Source organism: Varanus komodoensis, unplaced genomic scaffold (assembly GCF_004798865.1).
Source record: "Varanus komodoensis strain SLA01 unplaced genomic scaffold, ASM479886v1 scaffold3, whole genome shotgun sequence".
Classification (NCBI taxonomy): Eukaryota; Metazoa; Chordata; class Lepidosauria; order Squamata; family Varanidae; genus Varanus; species Varanus komodoensis.
In genome coordinates, this window is record NW_025335761.1 from 46,529,683 (window position 1) to 46,545,055 (window position 15,373).

At 42.4% G+C, this 15,373-nt stretch overlaps 1 protein-coding gene across 1 annotated transcript in view; it reads right to left on the reverse strand.

The window, feature by feature from the left end:
- PRIMA1 (proline rich membrane anchor 1) overlaps window positions 1-14,904 on the reverse strand; it is a 63,233-nt gene extending 48,329 nt beyond the window's left edge. Inside the window, exons 1-2 of the mRNA XM_044436784.1 lie at window positions 14,519-14,904; window positions 13,702-13,846 (exon numbers count right to left, since the gene is read on the reverse strand). Of these exons, the coding sequence (XP_044292719.1) occupies window positions 13,702-13,794 (93 nt within the window). The 5' untranslated portion in view covers window positions 13,795-13,846; window positions 14,519-14,904. The remainder of the gene's footprint in view (window positions 1-13,701; window positions 13,847-14,518) is intronic.
- Between the last annotated feature and the right edge of the window lie 469 nt (window positions 14,905-15,373).

Genomic DNA, 15,373 nt, shown 5'->3' on the forward strand with positions numbered 1-15,373 from the left:
TGTCAAGAGAATACGATGGTCATAGCAAACACTCTTTTCCAACAACCCAAGAGACGACTCTACACATGGACATCACCAGATGGTCAACACAGAAATCAGATTGACTATGTGCTCTGCAGCCAAAGATGGAGAAGCTCTATACAGTCAGTAAAAACAAGACCAGGAGCTGACTATGGCTCAGATCATGAGCTTCTGGTTGAAAAAGGCTTAAAGTGAAGAAAGTAGGGGAAAGCACTAGGCCACTCAGGTATGACCTAAATCTAAAGCTAGTGGAGGTGACAGCATTCCAACTGAGCTATTCAATATCTTAAAAGACGATGCAGTAAAAGTGCTACACTCAATATGCCAGCAAATTTGGAAAACTCAACAGTGGCCACAGGATTGGAAAAGGTCAGTTTACATTCCGATCCCAAAGAAGGACAATGCCAAAGAATGTTCAAACTACCGCACCATTGCACTCATTTCACATGCCAGCAAAGTTATGCTCAAAATCCTACAAGTTAGGCTCCAGCAATATGTGGACCAAGAACTACCAGAAGTACAGGCAGGATTTCGAAGAGGGAGAGGAAGTAAAGATCAAACTGCCAACATACACAGGATCATGAAGAAAGCTTGGGAGTTCCAGAAAAACATCTACTTCTGCTTCATTGACTATGCTAAAGCCTTTGATTGTGTGGATCACAACAAACTGTGGCAAATTCTTAAAGAGATGGGAGTACCGGACCATCTTCTTTGTCTCTTGAAAAACCTATATGAGGATCAAGAAGCAACAGTGTGAACTGGACATGGAACCACTGATTGGTCCAAAATTGAGAAAGGAGTTCGGCAAGGCTGTATACAGTCGCCCTGCCTATTTAACTTATATGCAGAGCACATCATGAGAAAGGCGGGCCTAGATGAATCACCAGTTGGAATTAAGATTGCTGGGAGAAATATCAACAACCTCAGATATGCAGATGATACCACTCTTATGGCAGAAAGTGAAGAGGAACTAAAGAGCCTCTTGATGCGGGTGAAGAAGGGGAGCGCAAAAGTTGGCTTGAAACTCAACATTAAGAAAACTAAGATCATGGCATCGCTCCTCTCACTTCCTGGCAAATAGATGGGGAAGAAATGGAGGTAGTGCCAGATTTTATTTTCCTGGGCTTCAAGATCACCGTAGATGGGGACTGCAGCCAAGAAATTAAAAGATGCTTGCTCCTGGGGAGGAAAGTTATGGCAAATCTAGACACCATACTAAAAAGCAGAGACATCACCCTGCCAACAAAAGTGTGTATAGTCAAGGCTATGGTTTTCCCAGTTGCAATGTATGGCTGTGAAAGCTGGACCATAAGGAAGGCTGAGCACCAAAGGATTGAGGCCTTTGAATTGTGGTGCTGGAGGAGACTCTTGTGAGTCCCTTGGACTGCAAGGCGATCAAACCAGTCAGTCCTAGAGGAGTTCCACCCTGACTGCTCTTTAGAAGGCCAGATACTGAAGATGAAACTCAAATACTTTGGCCACCTAATGAGAAAGAAGGACTCCCTGGAGAAGAGCCTAATGCTGGGAACAATAGATGGCAAAAGAAGAAGGGGACGGCAGAGAATGAGGTGACTAGATGGAGTTACTGAAGCAGTTGGTGTGAGCTTGAGTGGACTCCGGGGAATAGTGGAGGACAGGAAGGCCTGGAGGAATGTTGTCCATGGGGTCGTGATGGGTCCAACACAACTTCGTGACTAACAACAATACATCAATCATCCCCAGTCACAATTAGACATGAAGACTGAGAATTCTGTATCCCTGCTCAATACCACCACATCTCACCCCACTTGATTGTTTTGGGCTTTTCAAGCAAGATCATTCTCTCTGTTATACAACACCTTCATACAGAAGGTGTTGGCAATTACTAATTCATTTGGATATAAAGTGAGGTAGGTGGGGAAGACTCAAAAGCTATTTAAATAGGGTTACCTAGTGTCCCTCCAAGGTGTCCAGTTGAGGGAAATAGCAAGGGATCTCCGATGAGCCCCAAGATACATCACAGTTGCCTATTTAGTCATCCAGATAAGTGCTAGGCAGCTCAACTCTAACCAATTAATTCAGGCCTTCATCCCATGGAATCCAATGGGGATTACTTCCATGTAAGTTTGCTGAAGATTAGCATTTACTTGTAATCCACAATTTATTTCAAAGTAGACACATAAATCATGCAGGTAGTAACATTCAGCTTAAGTCACCAGTAGTTTTAAATGGAAGAGATCATTTCACAGCAGTACTTCACATGCTTTGCACAGAGCAAGTCTCTTGGAGGGATTTCCCGTAAAAAAGATAGAGAGAAGGATAATGAAAGAAGAGTCTTGCTAAAACCCTTGAGAGCCAAAGGCAGTCAGACTAATGCTGGAAAAGATGGACAAAATTTCTGGACTGCTTTATTAACCTGTGCCTCTTGTTACATGCACATGGTTACTCTGACCATGAAAAGTGGCAGAATCTGTGAACTAATCTCTGAGAAAGATTGTTATTAAGAGCAAGTGAAGAGAAATAAGTTATTCCTCCTCTCATAATTAAAGAATATGTAGTCATTGAAGGAAGGTGATCGGTAAGAGGGCCTTGACAGCCAAAAGCAGCTATTTCCTCACACACAGTTTTAGAATAAGTTAACACATAGTTCAGTTATGGAACTTACTACTGCAAAGTCTGAGGATACCACCAACCCTGGGCCAAAGTAATTGTTTCGATAAGCAAGTGGACTGTCATGGAATTCATGTGGAAGACTACTGTCATTTCAAGGAGCTAGTGGTACACCACAATTCCTCCATCTTATGCCTAGGTGCAAGACAGAGACTGAATTTTTACTACTTTAGTTGACTCTGCTATGTTCTTTTGTTGACACAGGGGAGAATTTTGCTTTAAGATTAAAATTGTAATTCTGGAGCCAGTTTGCTGCATTCCTTAGACTGATACTTGACACAAGAATTTTAGGGAGGATGAAAAGCAATCTTTTCTGACAACACTCAGATATTCATATCAGTTGACCTTTGCTATCTCATTTTGTATTTATCATCTCTTCCCATTCTCATCCATAACCAATCCCAGGTATAACCATGATAGTTGTACCTATATAAGTTGAGGGAATTCCAGGACAGGGTTGTGCAGATTGGTCAAAGGTGTCCACCTGGGAGCACCTATTTTAGGGTTCCTGAGAGCAGAAGGGGTGTGCTGAAGGGCTAGCATGAGCATATTCTCTGTTGTAGTCTTGAAGCAATTATTTTGGTTTAAATAAGTCTCTTTTTCTTTACATACTGGTATGCTTACTGCTTTTCAAATCTAAAAGAATCTCTTGCCTCTTGGCAACACAATGACCAGTTTATTTATTTGAGTACGACCTTGTGTAGTGATTCAACTACAACCATGGCAATTCAGGAGGGAGGGGATTTAAATTTCCTTTTCCTGTTTTTATCCCTAATTCCCCTATGGAGATTTTAAAAAGAAAACAATGTATCTACTGGAATCTACTGAGTTTTTTTTTAACCCCCCCACCTTCTTACTTGAGTAAATTACTCTATCATGCATAGCAGAACTATGATTGATTAGCCTGGGTTTCTAGTAGCTTTAAAAACAGGTTTAGATTAATTTCTGGCATTAGGGCTATCAATGGCTACTAGTCATGACCGCTATATACAGTCTCAAGGTTTGGAGGCAGTAGGGTATGGGTCCTCAAACTACGTCCGGCGGGATGGATCTGGCGTGTCACGGCCATCCATTCAGCCTGTGCGCGTGCTTGCTGCATGGGCGGGGAGGTGGTGGCTTGCTTGCTCGGAGATGGTCTCCGAGTGAGCAAGCCACCATCGCCGCCTGCTTCCCATGCATGCACTCACCGCTGCCTCGCAGCATGGGCAGGAAGGTGGTGGCTTGCTCGCTCAGAGATGGTTTTGGACTTGCTGGGAGATGTCTGAGCGAGTGAGCCACCGCCGTGTGTGCCCGACGCCGTCTTGCATGCGCCCAACGGCACCCCCACCTCACCGGCCGCAATGGTCATCGCAGCCTTTCAACTGGCCCCCTATTCAAAAAGTTTGAGGACCGCTGCAGTAGGGGATTGAATATCAGTTGCTGTAGAAGGATTGATGAGGGTTGGCTATTGCCTTTTGGATGGGTTTCCCACGAACCTCTGGAGCTCAGGATGGTCATAAAGGGTAGGCCTAGTTGAGCAATTGCCAAAGTCCCAGTGAAAAGAGCCCCCCGGCATTTCTCCTTTTCATCACTAGTATCTCCTTGTTCACCTGCCTCTCGCCTTGGCCTGGACAAGACTGGTAGTGTGAAGGAGGGACAGTAAATACTACTGCCTGTTGGCTCATGTGCTCTTGGTCTATTAAGCAAGTGGTAGCGATGATGGAAAAGAGGATGAGGAGCAATAGCTGTTGGTGGCAGTCAACAAGAAAGCAGAGTCATGAGGAAGGTGGCCCACTGAGTGAGTTTTGTGTAACAGTCCTATCAGTCAATTCATTTTAATATAGTCACAGACAGCATAAACCAATGTGGGCCAACATAGCAAGTTAAAAATTAAAACAAGTTAAAACAGGTTACATTTCTGTCACCACAAATATGAGAAAACAACTAGATAAGTAACAAACACAAAAATTAAAATAATTACAGCACACACACTTGTGTGCACATATATAAATCAAGGTCATGTACCTAAAACATATATTATTACTACAATTTATCATGGCATTATTAACTTTTGATAAAAACTGTTGCTCTTAATTCATTTACAGTTGATAGCACTGACACAATTAGAACTACCTTGTGAGTAATTTGGGAATTCCAGTCTGATGGCAAATATTTTAAATAAAATACTTTAATAAAATAAAATAAAATGTTTATTTTTGAAAGAATAAAATAAGAAATAAGAATCTCTTTGTAAATCGCAATTAAATGGACAATGAAATAATATATGAGCTTCTCTTCTACATATCACATGGGCATGGTCACTCTTGAAGGGATCTTATAAAATTGCCTTCTAAAATTGTAGAAAGTAAAACATTTAATTTCACTAGTGTGAAAAGTTCCGTGTACCTATGGATTACCATATTTGGCATACAATTTTGTATGTTGCCACATAATCCTGATAATTAGGATAATAATCTCTCTCAGATGATTTTGAAATTCAATGTCCGTAATATGCTGTGTGATTATCTCTTTGGCTTCATTGTACCCTAACATCTGTATGGCATGAACCAAAAAGCCTAAGTTCTGAAATTTTACCACCAATGACATTTTCCATTTAGATAAAATGTATCAATCAAAATCAATGGAGCAAGGCCAACAGGACAAAATGATATACAAAATTCATCTTGTATATCAGCATTAGTGCATCTATAGTGATTTGTTCACTCTCAAGCTATAAAATTGTATTAGGCACACAAGTGGAGGTTCCTAATATTGCTTTTAAAAACTTTGCTTGTACAACTTCAAGTGGGTGTTGTCTGTAATCACATATATTTGACAGCTATATAGCATCTGTGAAATTATTTTAGCAATAAAAACCTATAAGGCTGCAGGGAAATATATAAGAAAGAGGAGTGCTCTAGTGCTCCTATAAGCACTTTCAGTAGCAGACTTGATTTGGGTCTTCCAAATGATTCAAAGGTTACACCCAGGTTACATGAGGTATTTGTAGGAGGTAACCTGTCCATTAATCTGTGATTGATGCTTGGTTTTTTTTGCTATTAAAAATAAGGACCTTAGTTTAGGGGTAAAATCACACACTCCAAAACTGGTAAATGGATCCCTGCAGATTCTCATATATACTGTTGATGCTTTGCCCCTATCAAGCATAGGCTTGAGGTGCCCAAGGGTCCTGCCATGAGCAGGTCTTTCCCTCCCTCTTTTCCCTCCCTAACAGACTCAAACTGAACTTTAGAAGCATGGTACTTTGATTAAAACTTAGGAATGGTACAAGTTAGGTCACAAAACCATATAAATCAAAGCAACATTCTCCTTGAGATGTGGGAGAATAATCTGCCCATGTAAAGAGTTGAATACAGACTGAAATTTTCCCTCCTTTTCCTTTCAAAAAAGTTTCTGATTCTATTTCCAGGGTGGCTCTCGCTGTGTCAGGGTGAGATGGTGGGAATGCTGAACACTTCGTAATGGGTCTGACACCTGATCAGGGTCAAGGAGCTCTCCCTGTACCCCTGCCCTCCAGTCCTGAAAAGCTTTTCTTCCTTTCCAAGGAGGGCTGGTTCTCATGCTCTGCCTGAGACACTTCACTAGGTAACCTTGGAAATGCCAAGTCATCTGCCCACCTCTGCCCCCTCCTCAGAATTGGACAACTCTATTGGAGCAGACTGTAATATGTGAGAGCTAGGCCCCCTCACTACAGTTCCTCAAAAATCTGTATCTGGGACTGTGGGTACCTGCTGTGGAAATAGGATGCAGGATTAGAAAGTTCTGTTCCAGCCTGTCTCATGAATTGCTGCTCACACAGAATGGAAGGCACAGTGCAAAAATGAAGGACACGAACTATTTCAATGACCCTAAAAGGTTATTCGTGATATATCAACTTTAACTCAAACCAGCATTATCTATAGAAGAATCCACATTATGGAGACTGTAATACACCATGGAAGAAAAAAAGCTATCACACCAGGGAAGCCCAAAGGCAATGCAAATCAATCACTAAAAAGCCAGGCAAACCTGGTATCACATACTCTCCCAAACATAAGCCATTACTTTCAGCAACAGATTTTGCAGCACACTGGCAAACAGATGTTGTTTATGTTGTGGGAAAGAAAGGCTATCATCTATCTACTTCACAGTAAAATTTAGAATCCTTGTTACTCTGTAATTCTCATTAATGATCCACATAGAATACGTTGAATCTTGTACAAGCAAGCTAAATTGATGTCACAGATTTAATACCCAAGGATGTCTCTGTGGGTGATGTGCACCTGAGAACAGAACTTGTGTTTCATTTCGCAGAAGCAAATTCAGAACAATTCTACTGAAGTGCCAAGCCTCTTTGATTCAACAGAGATCAGACATGCAGAATCTGGCCCTACTGTATGGTTAGCGTTAACTACAGACCTTTCAACATTTAGAATGTTCACAAGCATTCCCTAATAATGGAACGGCTCGGTCAACAATGGGGCAGCGGGACACATTTTTTAAAAGTGAAGCTAGCACAGCAAACTCTGATCTACAAGTTTCTGGGACATCATACTAGTTCAGCCAAAAGCGATGTAAGATCTCAACATAGTAGCCTGCCTTCCCCTCCGTTTTTCTTTTCTTTTTTTTTCTTTTTCCAAAGCTCCTGTGACTCTTTGGCAAAATGGCTACCTTTCTGCAAGACTACCCAATTTGACAACCCATTTCTGTGTCACACACACACACACATATGGTAGAAGCTTAAATTAGTGATTTAAATTACTATTTTGATGTGTACTTTTTAGCAGAGTTTTTTCATCACTTACTGCTGTTGTAGATTTACTTAATAATTTTTTTAAAAGAATAGAAAGAAGGAGGTCTGAACCAGAACCGAAGCATCTGTGATCAAAGGCATGTAAAAAAGTCTAAGATTTTCTTTGGTGCAAACAAATTTGGATTTAAAGATAGGGCAGTAATAATGCAAAAAGCTAAAAAAGGGCAATTCAAGTTTATCAACTGATGATTGCAAATAACTGATGATTACAAGCTGTGAAGAATGCTGATATCTTTCTTAAATGAACACAGCAGAATGCTGATTCTTTTGGATCAATGTTGAACTGTACCAGTAAGACTGATTTGGAACTTAGGAGAAAGAGAATAACCTCCTTCAAACTAGGCTCTGCTGCCAAAACAACATATTTATCTACCTGCATACTCTCATTTACTACCTGCGTATGAGGAACCAACTAGACTCGAAGTTCAATGCATCCTGGCATAAAATGTCAAAAATGCAAAATCAGCTGCTGCAGTCCTGTGGAAAATCACTACTTTGAAGCAGCTATTTGGCACCAACTGGAGATTTCCTCCCAATGAAAACAGCAGGTTCAAATGAGCCATTTTTGTCAAGGGAGGAAAGGTTAAACCTATCTTCCCCATCTGCTGTGATCACAATAGTGATCAGTCTCCATCAACACTCACAAGGAGCATTAAAAAAAATTGCATGGAATGCCAAGAAGCATTTAACTTCCCCTCTGTTTATGGCTCTGAAAAGCTGGAGGGAGGGTAGTAAGAAAGATTTTTAGTCTCCTCTCCCATGTTGAACCATACATATCAAGAAGTAACTTGAACAATCATCTAAAGCAGTGGTGCTCAAACTTTTCTCCCTGTGGGCACCTTGAAAATTGCTGGGGATCTTGGCAGAAAGCTTAATAGGGATGTTTGGTTTTACAAATAAATGTACTTACATAATTCATATTTTACATTTTTTTCCTTCAATGTCAGCACATTCTTAAAAACAGAGATAACTGTGGGCCCTAAGGACCTCTATAATGGGTAAAGTTTAGAGAACGGTTAGCCAAAACTATAGCAGGGTCTTATTATGGAGACTACAGACTTTAAGCCAGAGCCTAGTTAGCCTGTTGAATCATTTGACCCTGGTCAAACAGGCCTCAACCTCTGCTGTCAGAAAAAAATAATGAAATGCAGAGCCATGTAATGATACATTCAAGTGCTCCGCAAGCTTTCTGTGACTAACTGAATTGAGCTATCAGATCAGCAGTGGTCTCCAGACTAAAACCCGAGGATCTCCAATCTAAACAATGTTTAGGCAACTAAAAACAAGCTGCAGGAAGCTCACACACTTGCCTCTACTAGTCAGTAAGGCTCACCTTTCTTACTTTCTAAAAGGCAAAATAAATGCATTCCGTTTTTATTCCGTGCATAGGGAGGGGATTTTATACAGCAGAAGCAGAGGATTATGTATGCATTTCCCCACCAATCTGTGACCATGATGCTACATTTCAGCCTAAGACAAGGCATTACACCATTTTGAAAGGTCATCTCCTTGGGTGCTTTTTCTCCCATTGTGACATACATTACATACCAAAGGCTTTTCCTGTTGGTTTTCAGAACTGAAATGTGTGGTTGACACTAACAACTTGGGAGGATCATACTTGAGGAGTTTTAGCCATAAGGTTTCCAGATTCTATTGGGGGCAAGGTTTAATGAGGGAGAGGTTCAGGAGATCTTTCTGCTGTAGGACTGGGACAGGTGAACGAACACATGCTAAAACCCTAATAAATGTTTAAAAGAAAAAGAGCCCAAGCCTATATCACTTTTTCATATAGAGTCTGGCTGGCAATGATAGGTTTAGCAGAGCTAAAGGTTTTTAGGTAAACCATCCTACTAAACTAAGCAGAACTGTACTGTCACTAAAACTCTACAAAAATTGGCATCACTTTATTAAGATGCATTGTGCAGGATATTCTCTTGAACATCTAAAATGCAATGAAACAGAAGTCTGTGCTGATAAAAATGACAGAACTATATATGGATGAAATCTTTTTTTTTTCTTTTTAAAGAAATAATGGTTCAGGCTTCTGTTTCATTAAGGCTATTATCCATGCACATGTAAATTCTATGCATTTTGAGGATTAGAAGAACAAATAAGAAAAATATTTAATGTTCCCTGATTGATTAATGAAGATTTCTGCATCACAAAATGGCACAACCCATCCACCTAATTTAATTTATTATTGATTTATATATCACCTACAAGGCTTGCATAAAGAACACTTATGTAAGTCATTGGCGACTGACTGATTGATTGCAGGGTGTCGGTTTCAATTAAAAAAGCAGCTCTTTTTACATAATTACATTTGTCTTTAAAACATGGAGAGCTTCAATTACACAAGCTAGTTTAGCCACCCAGATTCTAGAGCGTGGCAGGCGGCAGAATGAGAGCTTTCTTTTGCAGTTGCACAGCTGACAGATCTTAAGAGAGAGGCAAAAAGTTAAGCCAAGCAACACCAACAACAAAACATTAAATCTGCCAAGTTTAGAACAGAAGGAGAGGCAGCATTTTTTTGTACTCAGGTTATCAATGACTCTCTCAAGACCCAAGTAAGAAGAAAGGTGTTAACTTTCAAAAGGATGTGTGTTGTTAGGGCTTTATTACAGTGCCTGCCTGATGTGGATGATCACTGTCCTACTTTCTATAGGTGGCATTCTGCCACTTAAATCCCACTGAAGTCATTGAGATTGAAGCAACCTAACAACATAATTACAGTCCATACTATTGCCTCTGGGTCTGTTCACAGTGATTGCTAGTCATCACCACATATAACTAGCAAGGTCAAACCACATGGCAAATCAGAACTGGAGAGCAGTCAAAGCTGATTCAGTCTGTTCTCAGTGGGTTCCGAGTTCATTGTCACATCAGTTGCTGTGCCAAACTGCTAATAAAATTATGCTATTTGGAGAGACCTTGTTTTGCACACATTGCTGTCTCTAGTCATGGGACTCGGAAAACCCTTTATCATCAGCATATTCAGGAGAAATGAAATCCTGCCCTGAACAAGCAAGCTGAATTTTATAGGCACAAAGTTCAACAGTTCTGATCTCTTAAATGTTCTGGGAAGCAGTCAAATCCTTTTGCTCACACATTATCTCAGATCACTGTCAACTGGACAGGGACTGCTATGGTTATTAAGATCTAGGTTCCATTTAGGAAACCCATGACTTTAAAGAGAAAGAATCTAGGATATATTTCATGTAAAAATGTGAAATACATGACAGGTTATAAAACACACCATATCAATACACCAAATACACATCACACATTACAAGTTAATGTACTGATCCATGTGTTACGTGCTGCTTTTACACATAAGGCTGTTACATTCCTATCCTGCTTGTGGGATCCTGTGGGTAGCTGGTTGACCACTGTGTGAACAGAACACTGGATTAGATGGACCCTTCATCCGATCCAGCATGACTCTTATATTCATAAAGGTATCAAGTACGGTTTGCAATTATCTCTGGGGCCTAACAGGTTGCCACTCTGCTAGAGAGAGATTTATACCTAAATAAACCATTAATGAAATATTTGCCTGGAAAGAGCACCCTTGGATTGTGACTGGTGTAATACAATCACTTGCTACAATGTTGTTGTTGCTACTGCAATTGTGAGGTTTCCTTTGCTGAGTTTCCCCAAGTATGTGAACAAGAGGAAACTTAATTTAGAGTGGCCAAGACCTTAGCTGGCACTCCATCACTATTTTATCAAAGTATACTGTTAAAGTTTCAATTCTATCTATGTTTTGATTTTCAAAGTTCAGCATTCCATACCCAACCTTGATCTGTAGAATTTTGTTCTGTCTAAATATCAATAGGACTGCGCCCCAAATCATTTTCAGTGCAACAGTCTGATCTACAAGCAAAGCTATGGAAATGGTTAAAGAGACTCAGACTGCAGGATCAGTGTTTGGCTCTCTAAACTGTACCCTCAATTTGATCAAAACCATCTTAACAATTTGTAACCTTTCTGGATTTCAGAAAACCTAATATGGACCATTTAATCCAATCACTCACAACAGACTTAAAGAATTCTCAGGAAAGCATAAGTGCTGCGGATAGCAGTGCTACCTGACCAGCTTGCCACACAGCACAAATGTTAGAAAACATTTTCTTTGCTGTAACTTTCTCCTTTTGTTTCTTTTCTTCACCTTAGCAGCCTTTGCATACAGCTGAATCCTCCCTTCTGTGTGAAGGCCTTTTACAATGCAATCCCATGAATGCTCACTCAGAAGCAATCCCCTTCAATTCAGCTGGACCTATTCCCCTGCAAACATGCAAAGGACTGCAACCCTACTTATTTTGAAGTTGCATGAAAATTCCTACATAGGCTAAGCCTATGCATACTTATCAGAAAGGGCATGCCATTGAAATAAATAGTGCTTATTCAGAGTGCAATGCATTTCTTCCCTAAGTAAAAATCACCCTATTCCTTCTTTACATTTTATTCCTGAACCCTTTTTTCTCTTCTAGGTTTTACAAAAAGTTTCTCAGTTACAGTTTAAAAAATCAAGGAAGTTAAAAGTATCAAATTTCAGAAATCACCTTGTTTTGTTGGACTGCAGCAGGAAGAGCCAGAAAGCATGGTAGCCTCTCAGGCATAGATAAGAAGTTCCATCTTTACATATGTCTCTTCCCCATTCACATAAAAAGCGCCAGACAGGAATGTAATTTCAAGGGCCAAAGAGTACACAGCCAATAAGGAACAATTAACCAACCCACTGTCCCTAGCTTTCTGTCTCTTCAGGTTCCTTCCTAGTGCTTTCCTCCCATCCATGTTCACTTCCAACATCATAGCCTGTCTGAGAGATAGGACTGTGGGGATAAACCTCAAGGTAGGCACGATGGGGGAAGAAGTTCCCAGCAGTCCCCCCTCATGTCCTTTAGATCCTTTCAGCTGCACAGTGGAGCAGCCCTTGGTTACAGCATGAGTGTTTGCAACCAGGCCTACCTTCCCTGACCACAGGATGGTGGATGGTCACTTGCAAACTATCTAGAAAGAGAAAATGCATCACCAAAAGGGTACCCATTTGTACAAAATTTGCACATTCTAACTTAGATGCCTATTATTCTACACAATTTATATATTGCTTTACATCCAATGAAATATCCAAGTGGTGAATGCAAAATAGTAATTATAATTTAAATAGAAATACAGTACATATCACCATAGTGCAGAGCACTGTGACCAGATGACATATGTGCCTGCCAGTTCAGGCTGCTCTTCTGATGCTCACTGGTGACAGGGACCCATAAGAACCACTGCCTGTCTTTAAATTATACCAGTCTTTTAAGAGAGAGCTGTCTTCCTTAAAAGAAGACACATAGCCCCAGAAATTAGTCAGAGGAAGTAGGTGGCATATTTCTACACATAGCTGGAAGTACACTGGCGGAAATAAAGAATTAATAACATGGGAACCAAAAGGTTGTGACAATACAGAATAAATTCCCTTAATCTTTGGGTCCCTCAGGTTCTCTTTGTCATGCTTAGAAAGCAAGCAAGCACACAGAACATGAGCATTGATCATATCCCCAAATGAGTTGCTTATCCTACCTTTATTCACAGCTATTGTCATGACTTCCAAAAAGGTGTCAAAAACAACAACAAAGGTTGCAACACACGAAAAGCTTAACAGGTTTATGAAGGCATAAGCTTTCATGGATTGGAATGCACTCTAACCAGTGCATATAGTGTTATTCTCTGATGACAGGTATGCATGGGGTGGTGGATTTGTAAACAGTGAGACCCAAAAAGTAATCTGTGACAATTCTGTGCAAAGTTTGAGAAAGCAAAGTGGCCATTCGCAACAGCACTAACTGATGACAACACAATCATTGTAGCATTGCTAAAGTCATGTAAGAGCTGCACCTGCCTCATAACAGGTCGTTTGCCTTCTCCCATGAATCCTGCTTACATTGAGCACCTCAAGTCAACTCCAGTTTTAACAGCTGGGATCCCCGAGGATGGGGCGGGGGAGGGGGGTCTCTTCATTTCTCTCAAACAGTTCTACTTTTGCTACAGTGGCAGCTTCAGCTGTCCGTGACAGACTCTGTTTCTACATTACCCCATCAGCCAACTTGGGTTTGCTCCCCCAGTGAAATACGGAGAATTCAAAAGGGAAGCACTTTTGGCAGAAGTTGGTGGGTTTTTGAGAGCACAGGTGTAAATACATCCTGAATTATGCACCCCCAGGAAAAGAGAAGGACAAGTGATGTTACCTGAATGAAGCCCCATAAGGGATGGAGTGTCCAGTGCAGCAGCAGTGAAGGCCAGCAACACTGAAGGAGCAGCAGGACTTCTCTGATTAGCATCACTCCTCTGGGGAAAGCGGTACAGGGATCCTTCTCCGCGCAACCTGTGCAACTGGAGAGATCGAGAAAGAAAGAGAAAGATCGGGCGGCGGCAGCGCTTGATCACATCCCATTCCCAGTAAAAACGGTGCCCCCCTTCTCTTCCCAGAAATTGCAAGTCCAGATTCCGTCACGGAAGGGAGGAATACGCTGGTGAAGCAAGTGGTCTCTCGGGAAAAACCCTGAGCAGAAAAAACCCGAGGAGTGCAACGAGCACTCACGAAGAAGAATCAAGAGGAGCACCCCTCTACTACTTCAAGGGGGGGCTGTCAAGATAAAACGTGTGGACGAGGTGCAGGGCAAACATAAATAGAATTGGAGGTGCTCTTGGTGTTCCGTGCGGAAAAACCGAATGGAAGCCTCGCAGCAAAATCAAACTTCATATTAAGCCTGTACAATCGCTCTGCCCATGAAACCGTCTACATCAGACACGCACAGCCTTTTAATAAAACTATACATTTAGGCCAGCAGGCCTCCTCGCGTCGTTTCTCTCCCCCGCCCAGCCTGGTGGCGAGACCCTCCTGCCAGAACCAGCGGGAAGGGGAGGGAGTCGGTGCGGCAGAGCGATAATCGCGCGCCATTCAGCGCAGACGGAACCCAGTTTACTGCTGCCGCTGCAGCAGCCGCTGCCGCCGTTTAAGGTGCTTTCAAAATAAGAATAGTAAATCTCTTTGATTTCCCTTACCCGTGGTGACGGGGACAGACGGGGACGCGTTTCGACAGAAAGAGGCCGTTGCTGGCACGTCCTTTTACATGCTGGAGTGGAGCTGCCGGGGGCACGTTTAAAAAAAAAGTTTGCAAGCAAAGCTTGCTTGTTCCAACCCGGCTGACTCGCCCGAAGTTCTCTTAGCGCCGAGAGAGCCCACTCGTCGGAGCACGGGGAAGGAAAAACTCTTTCCTCGGGAGCGAAGTGTCCCCCTCCAGCCAGACGAGTTCTGGTAATGGAAAGCCCAGCTTCGCATACGTATCCCAGGATCTGGGCAGCGGCGGCTACGGCGGAGAGAGTGACGCTGGATCAAAAGGGGGGGGGGCAGCAACAATCGAAAGGTTCCGCCTGCAAACGGGGCCCCGCTCCTAGTGGTTGGAGGAGACCAGGCGCGGAGCCTCCCCAGGCGAAGAGCTCCCCAAGTCCCGATCCCTCCTCGCTCAGTCCCCCCGCCCCCTTCTCTCTCTGCAACAGCGGCAGCTGCAGCAGCAGAAGCAGCTTTCCAAGAGAACACCCCCCTCCGCCCCCCAGTAAAATTTTAAAAGTGCCAGGAAAGGCACTGTAAGCAAAGCAACTCCGCCCCAGGCCGCGCGCCTCTCCTCGAAGCGCTCCAAAGCTTCCCTTCCTCTTGTAAGTAGTAAGACTGTTTGCTCCAGCCTCGGTGCTCGCCCAGCGCGATGGAGTATCAGATCCTCAGCTGTCCATCATCCTGCAGAGAGCCTCGCGGCGGCGGCAAGCGCAGAGGTGGGGGACAGAACTCTGGAGTAGAGCGAGGGAAGGCAGCGGACGCGGGGGGAGAGGAGCAGAAGTGCTACCCGTGCGAAGGGAGGCGGA